Consider the following 17,401-nt stretch of genomic DNA (forward strand, 5'->3'; position numbering starts at 1 on the left):
ACCATAAATGTATTATCATCATAAATTATAGTTTTTGATTCCACACTGTCCTATGGCTAATTCCCCTATTTGATGCAAATCTTCTGCTGAACTGACACCTCTATTGACAAATTGTATTCTAACAAATCAAAAAGTGACTGTTTTTACAGTGTCTTTCCACTTAGATATTGTAGATCATGTCACTCAAGGACCTGTCAATTTGGTAAACACTCACTGTCATACAGACAGGAACACAGTTGTTTACAAATCATAGATGGCTCCACTGTTCCATACATCCCTTTGCCACTTATTTTGTCTACTGACAGCAGCATCAAAATGAAGGTATTTCCTCACCTGATTGTCAGACATCACATAGAGGGAGTTCTTGTCCAAGGAGAAGGCCATATCCCGAAGGATGGTACTGCTATCCTTCATCACAGTCACTGTCTCATACAGCACTCCTCCCTCAGAGGGACCATCCACCCTGATCTACAAGGCACAGAAACACAGAGGCAATTACACAGCAGTTCTGGACAATTTCACACAGTTATGTGAAAAGGCGATGACCTCTTGGTGGCATTCATTTGAATGGAATGCCAGTGGCCAGTCAAATGGGATCTCTGAAAACCAGAGCATTTTACAAAATGTTTTCAGCACGTGCTATTGAAGTACGTTTCAGTACTATCCTGATTCCTCTTCACCATGGTAACTGTGAGATAGGGTGTCGCCATTTCCTATGCTGGCCACTTCCCTGATCACATTCCTGGTTCTTGAACACTTACAGACCCAATTAAAATCTGCCCCAACATCATAGTTACTTTTACGGTTGATGAGTAACTGTTTTTTTAAGTAATTTCCACTGGTTTTGTCAGAATGATGCAGACCAAGAAAAGGCAGTTTTGGGACCTCACACAGACATAGCTCATCTACTGAGCCACATTTTTCAATTTTAGAGTTTGGTTACGTTTCGGCCACACAAATACTCGCTATGTTCCTGGCAACGAAACTAAGTGGTACAGTTTAAGGAGTCATCATGGTTTGGACTCAAATACTGTGAGTCAGGACTACAATGGCAAATTGTCATTTCACAAAAGCACAGGATTGGGATCCTGGAAATGAGCTCATAACCACTGTCTAATTCTCTGCAACATCTTAAATGCATTTGATCATCTTAAATAAATCTACAACAACCACATTTAAATGTTGTTCAGAGCATTTTGACCATGATCCAGTGAACGAACCTCTTGTGGTACATTTGTCGAAGAATCGTAATGTTTAGCTTAGCAGGCCACAAATTTTCATTTTGAATGTGACACTGCACCATCATCAACATTATAGTATTTACCTAATAGTGTTTAGTGTTTCTGGAACAAATTCAGCCAATCATACTTGTATTTGTGATGAGAGTACGTTTGTGTTATATTCATCACCAAAACAAGTTGTTGACTATTTGCCCCAGATAATCATTTGAGGAGGGGAGGAAGTGGACCTTCTGATAGTCTAAAGTTATGTAAAATGAATGAAAGGCTGTGTACATGAAATGCATGACAGAACAAGCTCCAGCCACACTATCAAATAGCATTAATGCCAGCCTGTGCAAACTACAAATATAATTTGTATGTATCCCACAACCCCACCAATGGGAATTGTAACATTTCGGTTTTGAACCCATTGATCCAGATGGATCATATTACATGCCTTACATAACAAAGTGCAGAATTGCACAATAACTGTGCTCAAAGTATAACAGTATTCAGTATGACATGTGGTTTCCATCAAAGTACTGTCAGTAATTATTCTACGTCTTTAGGAAAAGGTTGAAATTCCAAAATAAAATAAAAATACACATGAACATTTTTTTTGCAAAACCAAACTATTCATCGTCAATCGTGTTCCCATATGAAATGAGACAAACTTCGAAAAGCAAAGTGAACTAACATGAAAAAAGTTGGTCGAGCAGCTGATCCTCCAGTCAGACCACTGACAATTTTATTCCCCACTCCTCTTTTTGCATGTCCGAGTGTCTTTTGGCAAGACACTGAACCCAAACTTGCTCCCCTTGCGCCAATGGTTAGCACCTTGCAAGGCAGCTCCGCTGCCATTGGAGTCTGAGGAGTGTGTGTGTGTGTGTGTGTGTGTGTGTGTGTGTGTGTGTGTGTGTGTGTGTGTGTGTGTGTGTGTGTGTGTGTGCGTGCGTGCGTGCGTGCGTGCGTGCGTGCGTGCGTGCGTGCGTGCGTGCGTGCGTGCGTGCGTGCGTGCGTGCGTGCGTGCGTGCGTGCGTGTGTGAATGGGCAAAATCTATCTAGTGTAGTGTAAAGCGCTTTGAAATGGCAAGGTGTAAGAGCTCTACTTAAGTTGAGACCATCAAGTGTTCTCTGACTGCTGATGAAAGTATTTTTGGTTGGAGGTCATATTCATATTAAATAAGAACATGGAAAAAAATTCACTTCTTGCAGATTTTTTTCCCTGCAAATAATTTACAATATAATTCATGTATTTGTTTTGATGACTCCACCTACTTCAGCTTCAATACTTGCGTCTGCAAAATACTATGAAAACTCAGAACTTTGTTAAGTACTGAGTTTAAAAGTATCTGTATTGTATCTGTAAAAATGTTGTTGTTTTTTTTAATTCAACATCTGGACATCTTAAGCTCCGCTTTGGGTTTGCGAGGATAGGGACAGCTTTTTATTGCATTTCAGAAGAATCAACAAGAAAAAAACAAGGTATAGAAACAATTGCACAAATTATCTTCTTATTCAAACCCCTTGTCAACAAATAGACATGTTGCAGCTGATAGTGACCAATGAGCTGTAAATAAACTCTCTAGTATGGCAATCCATTAGAATATTGGCTAATTAACAGAGAAGCTGCTTATTTAAACTGATACATTAAAAATCCAGCCTGTGCCTGGAAGACAAAGAATTTCTTGAAAGTAAACTACAAGAACTGTACAAAAGGGTTCTGAATTGAACTTCATACATTTTTCATGGCAGATAGCAGATAGAGATGCTTCCATACAAATCAAAAGGCTCACATGTTTTACTAAGGGTGATATGAAATGAATCACATTCTGCAGCCTTCTGTGACCTATTGCAGTTTGCCCGTTACAGTGATTTTATTTTTATTATTATAAATTGAGAAAACTGTCTGCATGTGTTCCCAATTGCTCTCTCAGCCTCACTTTACATTCCATCTGGAAACCACCTGTGTGTGTGTGTGTGTGTGTGTGTGTGTGTGTGTGTGTGTGTGTGTGTGTGTGTGTGTGTGTGTGTGTGTGTGTGTGTGTGTGTGGTGCACGTGCGCATGGGGACATTACAGTTCTAGATTTGACATACTGCATTTGCTGTGTGGGTTTTGTTAGAATATATGTGCTACGTTGTAATTAGAGAAGGTTTCACCAAATAACAATCATGTTAGTCATTGTTGATTTTTTAAATTTGTTTTTTCAAATTAAATTCTGTGAGCAAGTGAACAAGTGGCATTAATCACATTATTGTCTTGCCTCGTTTTTAAAACAGTCTTAAATGTTTGATAAGTCATCCCACCATGAGAGTTAACTCATTACGTGCCCCATTAAGTTTTACGCATTTTCAATGTCCATCCCCCTCTTTGAATATTTGTTCCAGACAGTAAACGGAAGCTTTATAAGCAACAAGTTCCCTCTCAGCTTTATGTCACTGGATATATTTTAATATGCAGAAACAATTTGTGGCTGACCTCTGTTTCATGGGACCATAAAAAATGCTGATAAGTGTACTCTTTCCCATCAGATGGACTTATCTAATTTGTTTCTCATTTTAACAACTCAAATAACTTGTGTACACCCACAACTGAAGAAGTGCACATAGAATCTCACAATATGGTTTCGGGAAATTTTAGCCTTCTGTTTCATATCATAAAGTTCACATCACTTTAAGTGATGTTTTTGTGTGTCTTTATAGGACAGGCAAGTGGCAAGACAGCCAGGAAACTAGGGATAAAGGAGCTGGACCTGAAATAAAACCCAGAATAAGAACCCATTCAATTGTACTTTTTTTTTAATTAACTTAAAGCATTTGAAAAACAACAAAATTGTTTGTATGTTCATGTCCCATGTTTCATTGTATTGTAATTGGGTTTTACATTCACACTATTTGGATTAACAAGTAGGTGAAATGCAATCTATACAGATTTTAAGATGTAACTTCCTCATTTGAGGACTCAGTGTCACAAGAAGGTTAAGACCATCATTAGTCAAATTAGTCCAAAAGTTGTCCATTGGTTCACTTTTTAATTATGCTGCTACTACTACAATGTGTTTAGTAGTCAGCAATGACAAAACACAGCCTTGAAACTGCTTTCTCCCCTTTAAGACAAGCTTCTGAATCAATTATCCCTCACATTTTTTTTTTTTTTTTTTTACATCCATCTCAAGTTTTCATGTCGATCTTTCTGTGGTCACTCTTTGGAGCTCTCCATCAGAACGACCAAGACATGGTACATTAATTGTAAATGAAGAGTGAAGAGAGGGAAGATAAAAGAAAGATGAAACTTCTGCTATTCAGTAGTCCAATCAGCCAGTGTGACTTTGACCCAAACCCACCCCTGAGGTTGTAGCCATGACGCGTTTGAGCTCTGAGACGTGTTCAGTCAGCTCAGCCTTAATTTGACTTTGAAATGACTTTCAGTCTGCAATCTTTTGGGGCTCATTAAATGCAAGCAGAGAGAACAGATGCCCATTAGTGAAGGGTTTTCGATTCTCTTCTCCCACCTCTGCCAACAAACAAGATGTGTGGTTGCAGCAATACAAATTAAAGTGGAACTTTGCCTATTTTCAACCAACTATATGTCTTTGCATAGTGGAGCCATGCAAACAATGTTTAAGTACCCTGAATGTCTGCATGTAGAAGGCCCTACTTGTCTGCCGGTTGTGCAAAAATGCATCATTCAATACTCAGGTTGTTTTTTTAAAACTACCAACACAACAAACAGCTTCAGATCAAAACATCCCGTCCACTGTGATGTCACTGAAGCCAGCGGGGCAACACAAATTGAAGGCCTCCGACAAATGTTTAGTTAGTGCCATGAAAGAATTAAAGCCTGTAAATAGCTTCAGAAAATGATGAGCCCCATGCATTCGGCGATGAGTGCACCCTTTTTCTCGAGTGATGCATTGTCATTTTAGCAAATATATGCACCTTTCTACTGCAGAGATTTTCTCTGCAGCAGTAATTCACTTCTTCGGCAGGTCTGCCACCATAATAAGTGGTTAACTGATGTGTGAGCTGTCAACGCTTTTTAAATGCGGTAATATAGTGAGCTCATTGCTATTGCACCATTGAGCTGTAAACTATCCTAGTCCCTGTTATATAGAGTATTTATATCAGTATTCAGTCAGGTCCAAATAGAATTTCAAGAAATGATCTGTTTGCTTTTGCACTGAAGGCTGCAATGTTTTACAGAAGTTTGGAAAGCTGCAAGAATAATCTGAGGATGTTTTGAAGGAGAGTTTAATATCAGTGGAAAGGATTGGTAGAAAATGCTTTCAAATCAGAAAATAAATCAGTGACACAATGCAATGATTGACTTAATATATGCTCATCATTGTTTTATGATCTGCAGGATTAGCTTGCTTAACAGAAAATAATGCTTTAATCGTCACACAAAAGTTGGAATACTTTAACAGGTTGTTCACATTGTATATTCTGCATGCTAGGGGCGCAAAGTACCACTGTTCAATGTCGAAAAATCCTTCTATGCTGGGATAATGGTGGAGGCTTTCACTGCTGCCTCAATGACTTTAGGATGGCGGAAAAGTACATCCACTCCAGAAATTGAAGAATGGATGGACTGCATGTTACAAATCGTATCTCATGAACTCACATTAACTCGAATCAATGATCAAGATGAGACAATTAATTATGTAACTTGACCTCATTTTTGCTATCGGCATTGATAGGAAAGGCGTGACAACTCTGTTGCCTTACTGTGCTTGCTGGTGGTTGTTTTTGTGTTTTCAGGCGTATATTACACATGAGCCTCTCAAAGTCTAATGGCTCTGTATAAATACCATTTGTTTATATTTGAATGGGTAAATAGTGTAATGAGGAGATCTTAAACTACGATTAATAGCCCATTGTGTATCATTTAACGTACTTCCCCCCCCGAATCTAGTCAGTGTTAAGCATTCCGGTGAGTTACAATAAAGATAAACCTCCGTGTCTCACAAGGCAACATTTTATGGAAATACTAAGGAAAGGTCTCAGTACAGCTTACTTGTGATGAATGTTCATTCAGTGTGGCTGTCTGGAAGAAACCAGAGCTACTTTGATGTTCATTTATTTAGCACTGTCACGAACCCTTGCAGCCCCCAGTTTTGTCAAGCCAGCAAAATAAAGCATGTAATAATGATGACACAGGCAAGTTAAGATGAAGCATGAGCGTTAACAGAGTGTGTGTTGACAGTGCATGTGTCCATGAGCGTGAGATGGAGTGAAGTAGAGCGGGAGTCTTTCAGGGCAATGCGGATAAAGAGAATGAGGTGCCCAGGTGCTTCTAACACCTGCTGCATTTTGCATGTTGCACTTGTATACCCTGATCAAGCCCCTGAAGCTTTTCTTCCAGTATGATCTAACCCAGGTAATATATGGATTTAATTTGACTCAACATTAGACTCTCTGAAATTGCTACCGTGACAACCAAACTTCCAAATGATCTGCCTTTATTGCCAACATTCTTCATCTGTAACAATTTTTCCAAAGAAGGCTCCATACTTTTGTTGTCTTGCTCTCATTATTAGAGATCATCTCACTGGTGATGACATCTCTGGCTTGCATCATCATGTAATCATAATTTTGACACATGGAATCTTTGGCAGAAATGTGAAATAAGAGAAGAACCCCTGAATTAAGTATAATAGCTTGAGGGGAAAAAAAAAACTAATCATCTATGAAACCCCAGGTTGAAGCCCTAATTAATTTCTAGAGAGATTGGATCATTAACCATTTGATGCAATTACAGGGAAGCTAAATGAATTCCTCAAACACACAACCAACACTAAAGGCAACATAAGGACTATGCAGTGAGATTGTACCAGGCCGACCCCTGTTTGAATGTATGGAGGTACATGTATCGGCATATGAACTTGGGTGACCTCGCCATCCAGATCAAATCTAACTACAAAACATTTTGAAAGCATGCCAAGCCTCTCTCTCTCTCTCTCTCTCTCTCTCTCTCTCTCTCTCTCTCTCTCTCTCTCTCTCTCTCTGTATCGTCCCTCCCCTCTTCCCCCCCCATACACAGCGGTGTGATAGTCTCTCAATTGGGACAGTCAATCAATACAAACTGATTACATGTTTGGAACCCTTGGGTAAAAAAAAACTTCATCAATCAATCATGCCTCCAGGCAGCTCTGCCTCTCCATTTGTCAGCTCCGAACAATGGCAAAGTGTGTATGTGTGTGTGTGTGTGTGTGTGTGTGTGTGGGGGGGGGGGGGGGGGGGTGAAGGGGACTGTCATTTTTTTCATAACAGTACACCACATGCTCCATAGACAGATTTAACATATTCATACATATGACTTTCTATGAGCATATTATCATTATTTAATCTCAGCCTCGCACATCTGGACCCTCAGCTCAGTATCTCTCTTTCTGAAAAACAGTTGATTCATTATCATTCATTATTACTTTTTAGCATTTTTTTTAATATCAAAAATCTTGATTTATTATTTTGCTCAATTAAAACATAGATCAATCTAGGGTAAAAAAAAGAAGAAAATCTTTAAGTTAACTTGTTTTGTAAGTTCACAGATTGAATTTCTCGAATTTACAAAGAAGTTACCTTTACCTAAGCAACATATCTCCAAAAACAACTGCTACTTACAAGAAATGTAAGAACATGCCTTCAGAAAATTAAATGAAAATCTTTCAAGATGAATCCTGAATAATTCCAGTATGTTCCTGAAAAATCAGAAGGAATTGGAAGTCATCTCATAATCATGGAAAATTTTCATAGCAGCTATAAGAAAATGACCAAGAAATTATGAAACAATTAGAAATAGAACACATTCTTAGAATTCTTAACTGAAAATAAAAAGAAGGGTTATGTCAGCAGAAGTGTATTAAAGCTGTTCTGTTAAAATAGATATGGGAAATGACCTCAAGTAAATTGCTCACTTTTCTGTAAAGACAGTCTGCCTCCATGTTTTGTAATCTGTTTTTTTTTTTTTTTTTTTTGTGGACTGGTTATTCTACGAGACAATATTATTACTCGTTCATGTTGAAAAAAACATCCTGTGCACTTCAGGATTGATTTTTTATGTTTTTGTTTTTTTCTATTTCATTGTCTGTTTTCTTTGGCCAGCCCACCCCCTTAGCCCTGCTTCTCTGCATCTTTATCCTATTTGTTCTTTTTCTTCCAACTAAACTCCACTCTGTAATAGAGCCAGTCTACATTTTTTTTCCCACACTCCACTTTTCATGAATAGCACAGGCAGAAATCAGAGGTAAAATGAGTGAATCCAATCCGCATGAACATCAACTGTTTTTAGAAAGAGAGATAGCAAGCTGAGGGTCCAGAGGTGCGAGCTTGAGATTAAAGAACTCAAACTACCTCTGTCGCTTCGTGACTGAACCGTGGGGTTTGATTTCATCGGATTTAAGAAGCGGTTTTATCGTTTAAAGTGTGGGCTGACCAGGCAGAAGCCCTCTGGGAGTACAACAGGTCCTCAATCTCTCCTTACGCCCCACAGCTCTATAATGAGGGCAAGCCAGGTATAATTGGTTTTATAATGAGCCTGCTTGCAGGAAGTCACACACAAAATGCACACACATACACACCGTTGCCTTTTCTCATCCACACTTTTACTGGCTTCCCTTGTCGAGTTTGTGCGTTTTAATTCTGGCTGAGATCGTGTTGTGCAACACCGATCAAAGATTTTTGAGATATCAAACACACATGTCAGTCATTTGTCCAATCATGGACAAAAACAAGATTATTTTTTTATGACACCGTTTTGAGAGTAGGATCGGCAGCTGCTTGGTTTCCAAAAAATCCCACAGAACATACTCTCAAGACCATTTCCCCTCTGTCTTCCAAGTTGTGTAATGGAAGACCAAAACCACATGACCTCAGAGATATTTTTCATTTCATTTTCTCATCCCAGGTTCTCACAGCTGATGAAGACATATAACCCATGAAAAATGTTTAAGCCAACAACAGCTATTTCCTTCCTGCTGCTGAAATTCCCTCCCAAAACCTGCAAACGATATAAACACACCAGCTTAGGCAAACTCCCACAAACATATATGCAACCTGAGCCCATGTTTTCTTAATGAAAACAACCCACTGTTGTTTTTATGTTATTTCTCATTGCTGGCTTTTCATCCTAACTCCTCTGTCCATCTCCCATCCGATGAGAGCCAAAGAAAACAATAAAAATAAAAGAAAACTACGGGCCTCTGATAAGGCTTGAGCTAGTTAACTCAGTTGTGAAAGTACCAGCATGAGAAACACACAACCGTCGCTGTCTTCTCAGTCAGCATCTACATATGGGGTTGATATTCTGTGATTTCTTTCAAGCAATGATTTTGTACATGCTGCGAGGAGGCGCACATGTAAATACCCCTTGTGCCCTGCTTTCTCGCTGCCGGAGAATAGATAATCATTATGTTTACCAGGCAAAGGGATATTCAAGCCCAAATAAAAGTAAGTCCATATGTGGCCTTTGAATAGATCTAGCAAATCTAAACATATGGATGATGACCCAGGATGCATTTCTGTTCAACCAATCATTCCTGATCTGCCACATGTCTCCATCTGCCCCCAAAGACCCTTCTGTCCAATGTGCTTTGAACCAGATGCTCGCATGTTAACAATCTGGCGGATCAAAAAGCTATATTTACTGTGTAGCTCTATATTTCTTGTGTAGTTGGTGCAGAGCTATTATACATCAGGCCGGGATCACGAAAGAGTACAAGGTTAGTCTACAATATCCTTATCTCAGTAGTGATGCTATTAATGTCAAAACATTAGACCACAAAAACCCGCTGCTGTATTTAGGACAATAGAAATGATTCACAACTGGGCCACATTAAAAAAAAAAAAAAATTGAAATCGTGTTCATTCATGAATTGCATAAATGACATAATCTAAATTGTCACCCATCCTTTTTAAACCCTTTTTTATTTAACCTATTAGATAATGTATTCCGTGCTTTTACAAAATACATTATCTAATAATTATATTTGGCCAGAAATGAGGGATATAAAAAACTTTTTTTTGGACTATTTTTTATGAGGATTTGCATATTTGCAATGTACGAGTGATGACAATAAAATCAAAAAAATGAATATTAAAAAAATAGAAGAATGATACTGGTCATACTCTATTTTTGCTTTTATTTGAATTGTTTGGCATCTGTGAATAAACCCTGTCAGTCCTGGTACCCTGAGATGCCCCACCATGATTGAGAATGTTTTTGTGTTGAGTAGTCTAAATAGTCGGGGCATTTAAAAAAAAAAAAAAATGTGTATTTCACAGTGGAAGGGAATAATCACAGAAAGATACATATGTGTGAAAGTATTAGGTATTTCTAGAACATTTCCTCCTTTCTTTTTTGTGTGATTCTAACCAACTGTGTACCCATTTTGATTACATTTCTTATAAAACCACTGAGCCTAAAAGAAAAGTTATAATTCATACAGAAACATGAATAATGTCTGGGAGAAAAGGGGCCACAAAATGAAAAAAATCGCTTGACAAGATCTAAAGACGCACCGAGGCTGACAGCAAGCAAGACATGCTCTGGCACCGAGTCCACAGTGAACACTCTCAGGCATGATTCAGTAATTTGACACCGGCCAGGCAGAAACATACGGGCCAGACAACTGGCCACCTTTGAGCTTGAGTGGCTGTGCATATGGTCAGATTGCAGAAGACAGCTGAGAAAAGCGCACGTTGATTAGCCTGTGTATTCATCACGGCTCCGTGAATGCTAATGAGATGAATCTCGGGATTGGGCTTGAGCCGCTGCGGCTCATGAACACCAAGAGCGATGAGTGGAGGGGAGGGGTCCCCAAGGTGCATATGTGCGGTACAGGATAGGACTAATCATTCACCGATCACATCAGCCACAGTCACAAATGGAGGCATATTGATCACAGTAATTTAGCAAGAATCCGAACTGTATCTAAACATAGCAACCCATCAGATGTAGGTCATGGTGTTAAGCCGAGTTTATACTCCAGCCTACCCTCAGTGATGACTTATGCTGACATGTTTGTATTTACAGTCATTGCAATACCACTACAATTGTCAGGGCACGGACTTGGTCAGGTGTTGAGGTTCTGAATTGACTTTGAGCAATCTTCGCGAAATGGAAAAGACTGTGAAAGCTGATAAATACGGAATAACATTACACTCACTAAAATCATCAAAGCAGCACTTTGAAATGGTGGAAATCTGAGTGTAGAAAAGTGGGGAGGAATTAGAAATTACAAGGCAGAAATGTCCCATTGAGTGATATATGTCGGTAGATATGACATTGTTCTGTTTTTATTGTTCTTTTCAACATGGGTTCCAACTCATCCAATCTACGGGAAGTTTATATAGAAAGAAACGTAACATTAAAAAGTCAAGTCCCCACCCTAACTTGTATATTGGCAGCAAAGCTCGGTTTCAGCACATCCACAGCGCTGCAGAGGTCCACCGTCGACCATTTGCTTCAGCAAAGGATCCACGCTTAGCCGTTGCAGAAGTATAAATCAGCCCTCTGCTGCTATGCGTACCTACACTGTAACCTATACTGTGGATTTTACTCTGCACTATTAATCAGTTTTTACTGTGTTTGGATGTGTGTGTTTTGTCAAAGGAGTAAGTCTTCCACTCGTAGCAAGACTTCTCCCTCCATCCTAAACTCTAGCTATGTGGCAAATATCCAAATGTTTCTCTGACTTTTCTACAATTTGACCACAGTCTCCTCTCAGTCTGTGAATTGTTCTTTCTCCTTGAGGACATAGTTTCCTGTTCTCTGTTTCCTGTCCTCCTACCATCAAACCCCCCCACCATCTTCCAATCATTCCCATTGTTTGTCATGTTCCCATGGCCCACCTACCAAAAAGGAGAGGGAGGGGGAGGTGGACCACGGAACAATTCATGGCACTCGTATGGTCTTCATTTTCCCGACCGCGAAGCAGTCGTCATCCTCTCGTGTATTTTCCATTTGTGTGAAGAGTTAAGAGAAGATGAATAGAGGAGGGGAAAGCAATGGAGCCCCTAAATAAAACTGCATTGAGATTTCCATGGTATCACAAATTGCCTGTTTTAATAGCATTTACTGCCTCTGCTGTTGGACATGTAGTGACAATTCACTGTGAAGACTTCATGCAATTCTGTTTTTTTTTTTTCCCCAATATAGCCTTAAACACACTTATTCCACTGATTCGCCTTCCCAACGCCGGCACTCCACTCTTATCATTTTAATCACAAAATCTCCCTTTCCTGGCCCACTTAGAAACTGTGACTTGAAAAGTCCAAGACATTTAGACATGCATAGGAGAATTCCCCCACTCAGTCAGCACTCAATAAGCCTTGATGAATCCTTTATTTGCACAAGAGTACTTGACTAAGGCTTCATTTGCCGTGAGCTTAACATTTCAACCGTTTCGGAGAAATGCAGCTGCTAAGTTGCTGCAGCCACGGAGATAATGTGCCAGTTTATTTTTTTCTCCTTTATTCAGCATTGCTCAATAAAGGTTAATGCGTGGGCAAGATTTTTCTTTTTTTTTTCGGGAAGAGCTGAAGTGATCTACATTTAAAGTAAAGCCTCAAAAACCCATAATTGGAGATTAGGGTTAGACAATTTATCACTATTTATCATCTGACATTGAAATTGTATTCACTATTATATACATATATGTCAGACTGAGATGGTTCGGTCATGTACAGAGGAGGGATAGTGAATATATTTGTAGACAGATTTGTAGACAGATGCTGGAATTGGAGCTGCCAAGCAGGAGGTCTAGAGGAAGACCAAAGAGGAGATTTATGGATGTAGTGAGAGAGGATATGAAGGTAGTTGGTGTGAGAGAGGAAGATACAGGGAAAAGGGTTAGATGGAGACGTTTTATTCGCTGTGGCGACCTCTGAAGGGAAAAGCCAATAGGAAAAGAAGAAGAAGATTATATACATGTATGTATAAACTGGAAATAAAATTTCAGGATTTTGCTATTTTGCTCTTCACATCAAGGCTGTGTGGTGTTTGTTTGTTTGTTTTTTGTTGTTGTGGGTTCTTTTTATCTTTGCTAATATAGAATAAAATCGTAAATTTCCCTTTTTCTAACTTTTCTCGATTAATTTCCAATCCCAGAAATTTCCATGTACATTGCAATTAGTCATGAATTCAAAAATAATTGAAGATTTAAAGATAAATTTAAAACATAATAATGCTGATAAAAATTACAATGTATCTGTCAACCTAGGAAATTAGCAAAAACTAAACTTGACAATTTTCAACGACAAACTACAAAATAGACAAGCCATTGCCTGTAAAACTGAAAGGATTCACCAGAAGCATTTGGGAAAAAAATTACCAAAACTAGTGACACATTCCCTTGAAATTAGAAATTAGACATTGAAACAAAATTTCCCCAAAGCCTGAATATTGAAATTGAAATAACATGTAAATTAGAAAATTAACTAATTAATTATTGGAAATTAATTCACATCTAAGTACAATAGGTATTTTCAAAGGAATTCCCTTTGTGGTCTTTCTATAGCTTTTCCCCCAAATATATACTCCTCGACACCTACTCAAGTAAATAAAAGCATCCATGCTTCTACCCACATAAGTTGCAGGTAGCCTTAATGTACTCTGCAGTTAGTCAGAGGAAGGAACACGATTAAAGTCGACATCTCATCAGATAAATAAGCACCTCCGGAGGAAATTAAATCGATGATGAAAAAAAGTGTTTGAGTAAAAGCAGCAGCGGTGATGTTATGCACCGTCCTCAGGAGCTGCATTTGGATGAATGGCTGCTTCAAGCTTTCTGCGTGTTTTGTAATTATTGGCTTTAAATATTTTTCCCCCGGCCTAAATGCTAATGTGACCTTTATGATTATAAATGTGAAATAACATTGTTCTTTTGTACACGAGAGGACAGTTCAGAACCAATGAACAGTAGAATCCACGGAGCTCAGTGTGAAATGTCAAGAGTTTTGGGGCCACAACATAAAACTCCCCCTCCACCCAGGACTCAAGCACTGGAACCACTAAGATTAAAAGAAAAAAGTGGAAAAAATAAATAAAACAACCTTAGCAAGAAATCAGAACAAATATTAGATCTTTGTGGCTTTTTTGCGGTGAAACACTACATGTATGGCTTCTCTTGGTGAAAGTTGGTTGCATATCAGTTGCATAATGTCATCAAACTCTCTGCCAACACTTTAACCGTCTTTGAAATTCAGCTCTCGACTTTGTGAAACCAGTTTTATGCAACAAGCTGTAAAAAATCAAAAGAGGCTACCATTCATGCGGTGATACATGTCAAGCTTGCAACACTCAACAAGCAGAAGTGAATGTTGAGATGTTGTCTCCGGATAAGTAGCAAGGATATGATAGTATTAGAATTCATTCTGCCTCACAGCAAGAAGGTCCCTGGTTCAAACCTGACAGGGGACATTTCTTTGTGGAGTCTCCCCTGCATGTTCTCTCCCCTGTCTGCATTGGCTTCCTCCTCCCACGGTCCATCAGAGACCATAAATTGACCTGACATGAACGAGAGAGTGAATGGTAGTATGTCTCTATGCACGGCCACATGACTGACTTGTGAACTGTCCAGGTTGAACCCTGCCTTTTGCCCAATGACAGTTGGAATAGGCTCCTGCAACCCCTGGATCCTGCATAATAGGATGTATAGATAATGAATACATTTATTCATTCAACTCTGGTTAAATTTCAGTTGTTTATTTTGCCAAACGCTCAATTTCTAACTTGCCAAGTTTGTTTCATTACAGTCAGCCATCGCTAATGCAAGTATTAGATTTAAAAACACATCCCAAATAATTCTATCCAGTGTAAAAATGAAACCAGACACAAATGTAGTTATAATCACACCAACACATGCTTATTACTGTGAAAACATCATTACAGATGAAAAGTTGGCAATCAACCAAACTTTATCTCAGGAAACCGAAGTGTTAAAATCAAACATCTTGTATAAGACTGATAACTTGTTGTTTTTTTTTGTATCTATGTAATTGCATGGCAAGATAGAAATGATGTCTTGTGCAACATGCTAACTGCATTAAGCTGTCTGCAAAGCCAAGTAAAGCCACTGTAAGTTACAAATACTTGATAAAGTGATGCAAATAATCAAACAGAGCAAAGGGTAGGTTTAATTGGTCTTTTAGCCACTGAACACATTTCAAGAGAAAAAAAAAACCTTTCCATCAGAAAGAGAAAGCATGATAAAGTAACAGCAAATTCACTTATAATTAATGTCACATCCTGTTTCACTTAAAGTTACTTTAAAACAGCTTAGCACTCATTGCCTTTGCATACATTTAAAGGGGATTTTGCGGTCACACAATTAGATGTTACCAGTTTGTACGAGAGGCTTGACAAGTAGCTACACCAGATGTTGGCCCCGTATCAAGTTGACACTGGCTACTGAAACTTACCAAAAACAAGACCACAAGACAGCTCCATCGGGCCTGATTATGCTCCCGTTACAAGTTTCAGATACTGTTGGATGTCATTCATCTTGAGTGCTGCATGGCAAAAGTTAGTTTTTTTTTCTCCTTTTTCCCTCTATCTTTTCTCCTCACTGAACCTCGTTTACCTTTTCTCAACTTAGCAGCGGTGAGCATCCAGATGAATTTCTTGGTGTTCGAATAAAAAATGTTTCCCTAAATGTCAAATGTTCCAGATCATTGTTCAAATATTTTGCTCAAATCATTGACTTAAATAGATAAAAGAAAAATATGGTGAGAATTTTTCCCTAACCAGGTCTGCTATTAGTTATATAGATGAAAACAATTCAATGACAAAAAAATCTTCCAAAAACAAATGTTCATAAAATTAGAAAAATTAAGAATAAATTTCAAAACATTTACAGGGTTCTTTCATGCATTCATACATTTATGCATTCATTATCTGTACCACTTTTCCAGCACTGGGGGGATGAACCCCATCCTCGCTGTCATTCGGTAAGAGGTGTGGTTTAATCACATTGCCACATATAGAGACAAACAACCATTTACCCTCTCATTCACACTGCTTGTTCTCTGATGAACCTGCTGTATGTTTTTGCCGGAGAGCATGTGGACATGAGGAGAACATGAAAACTTAACATCAAAAAAGCCCCTCCTGTGGGAATCAAACCAGGGGCCTTTTTGCTGGTATTTGTAATCACCACTACTCAACCATGCTGCTCACATTTACAGGCTCCACATTGACAGGCCTTACACCTTACAATTTTCCATTCGCAGACTTAAAACTGGAAGTCGGAAGGAAATATTAAAAGTCGTAGCGGAAACAGGAATCGCTACGCACTCTGGTCATCTCTTTCATTACGCGTTAGATGGTAGTCTTCCAGTCTTTGCCCGGTCTTTAGGCTTACGACCATATCAAATGTGTTCGATACTATCACAAGTCTTTTTGTTACACCATCATAAAGACTGAATCAGCAACCAATAGATGAGCTCCAACAAAACTAGAAATGATGTGCCACAATGATGTGAAAACATTGCACAAAGGGAAAATAATCTAGTTGTAGTTTTCCATGAGTCTTTTCTAACTTAAGGTGTGAGCCCAGCATAATTTGAACTGGCCTTATTTGTCACATTCAGCACAACATCAGCAAAATTTAACCACTGGATTCAACCCACCATGAGCAGAAATCCACCACCTAGCAGTTCCAGGGATTCAGTGTCTTGCTCAAAACAACTTCAACAGACTGGGAGCCGAGAATAAAATCAGGACTGTTCGGTTCCAAGGTTGACTGCCCTAAAGCATTGCACCATCCCGAGGCATGTTTGGTAAATCCAAAAACTTCTATCACATTTTATTTCCTTGTTAGATTTCCTTATTGATATTTTAACTTAATGGACAAATTGTAATAACAAGTTTTCAGTATAAATAGATCTGCTCGATCAGGTCCCTTTAGAGTCACAAAAACTAATGGATAATATGCGGATTCTTGGCAGTAACCAAAGGTATTCTGTTACTGCTTGAAAATGAATTTCGAAGGTTTGTCCTGCAGACATAAAAATACGCAATAAGCCCTGGTGTCACTGGCAGATCCTTGGGGGAAAAAAAAAAAGATTCCTCCAAGTTTTCCATGTTTTTCTCTAAATATTTTTAACCTGCATTAGTCTAAATACACCTTTTTGGAATCCCTCTAGGGATTTGCAAAGGGGTAAAAATAGGCCACCATTAC

General features: G+C 38.7%; 1 protein-coding gene across 1 annotated transcript in view; it reads right to left on the reverse strand.

Annotated features, from left to right (window-relative positions):
- The window catches only part of LOC147232836 (plexin-A2-like), a 106,516-nt gene that overhangs the window by 62,024 nt on the left and 27,091 nt on the right, over positions 1-17,401 (reverse strand). The window contains exon 4 of the mRNA XM_086149954.1: positions 334-468. Within this exon, the coding sequence (XP_086006080.1) occupies positions 334-468 (135 nt within the window). The remainder of the gene's footprint in view (positions 1-333; positions 469-17,401) is intronic.

The sequence above is a fragment of the Fistularia commersonii genome, chromosome 7 (genome assembly GCF_037954325.1).
Source record: "Fistularia commersonii isolate RoL2024-O1a breed Wild chromosome 7, RoL_Fcom_v1.0, whole genome shotgun sequence".
In the NCBI taxonomy this organism is placed as follows: Eukaryota; Metazoa; Chordata; class Actinopteri; order Syngnathiformes; family Fistulariidae; genus Fistularia; species Fistularia commersonii.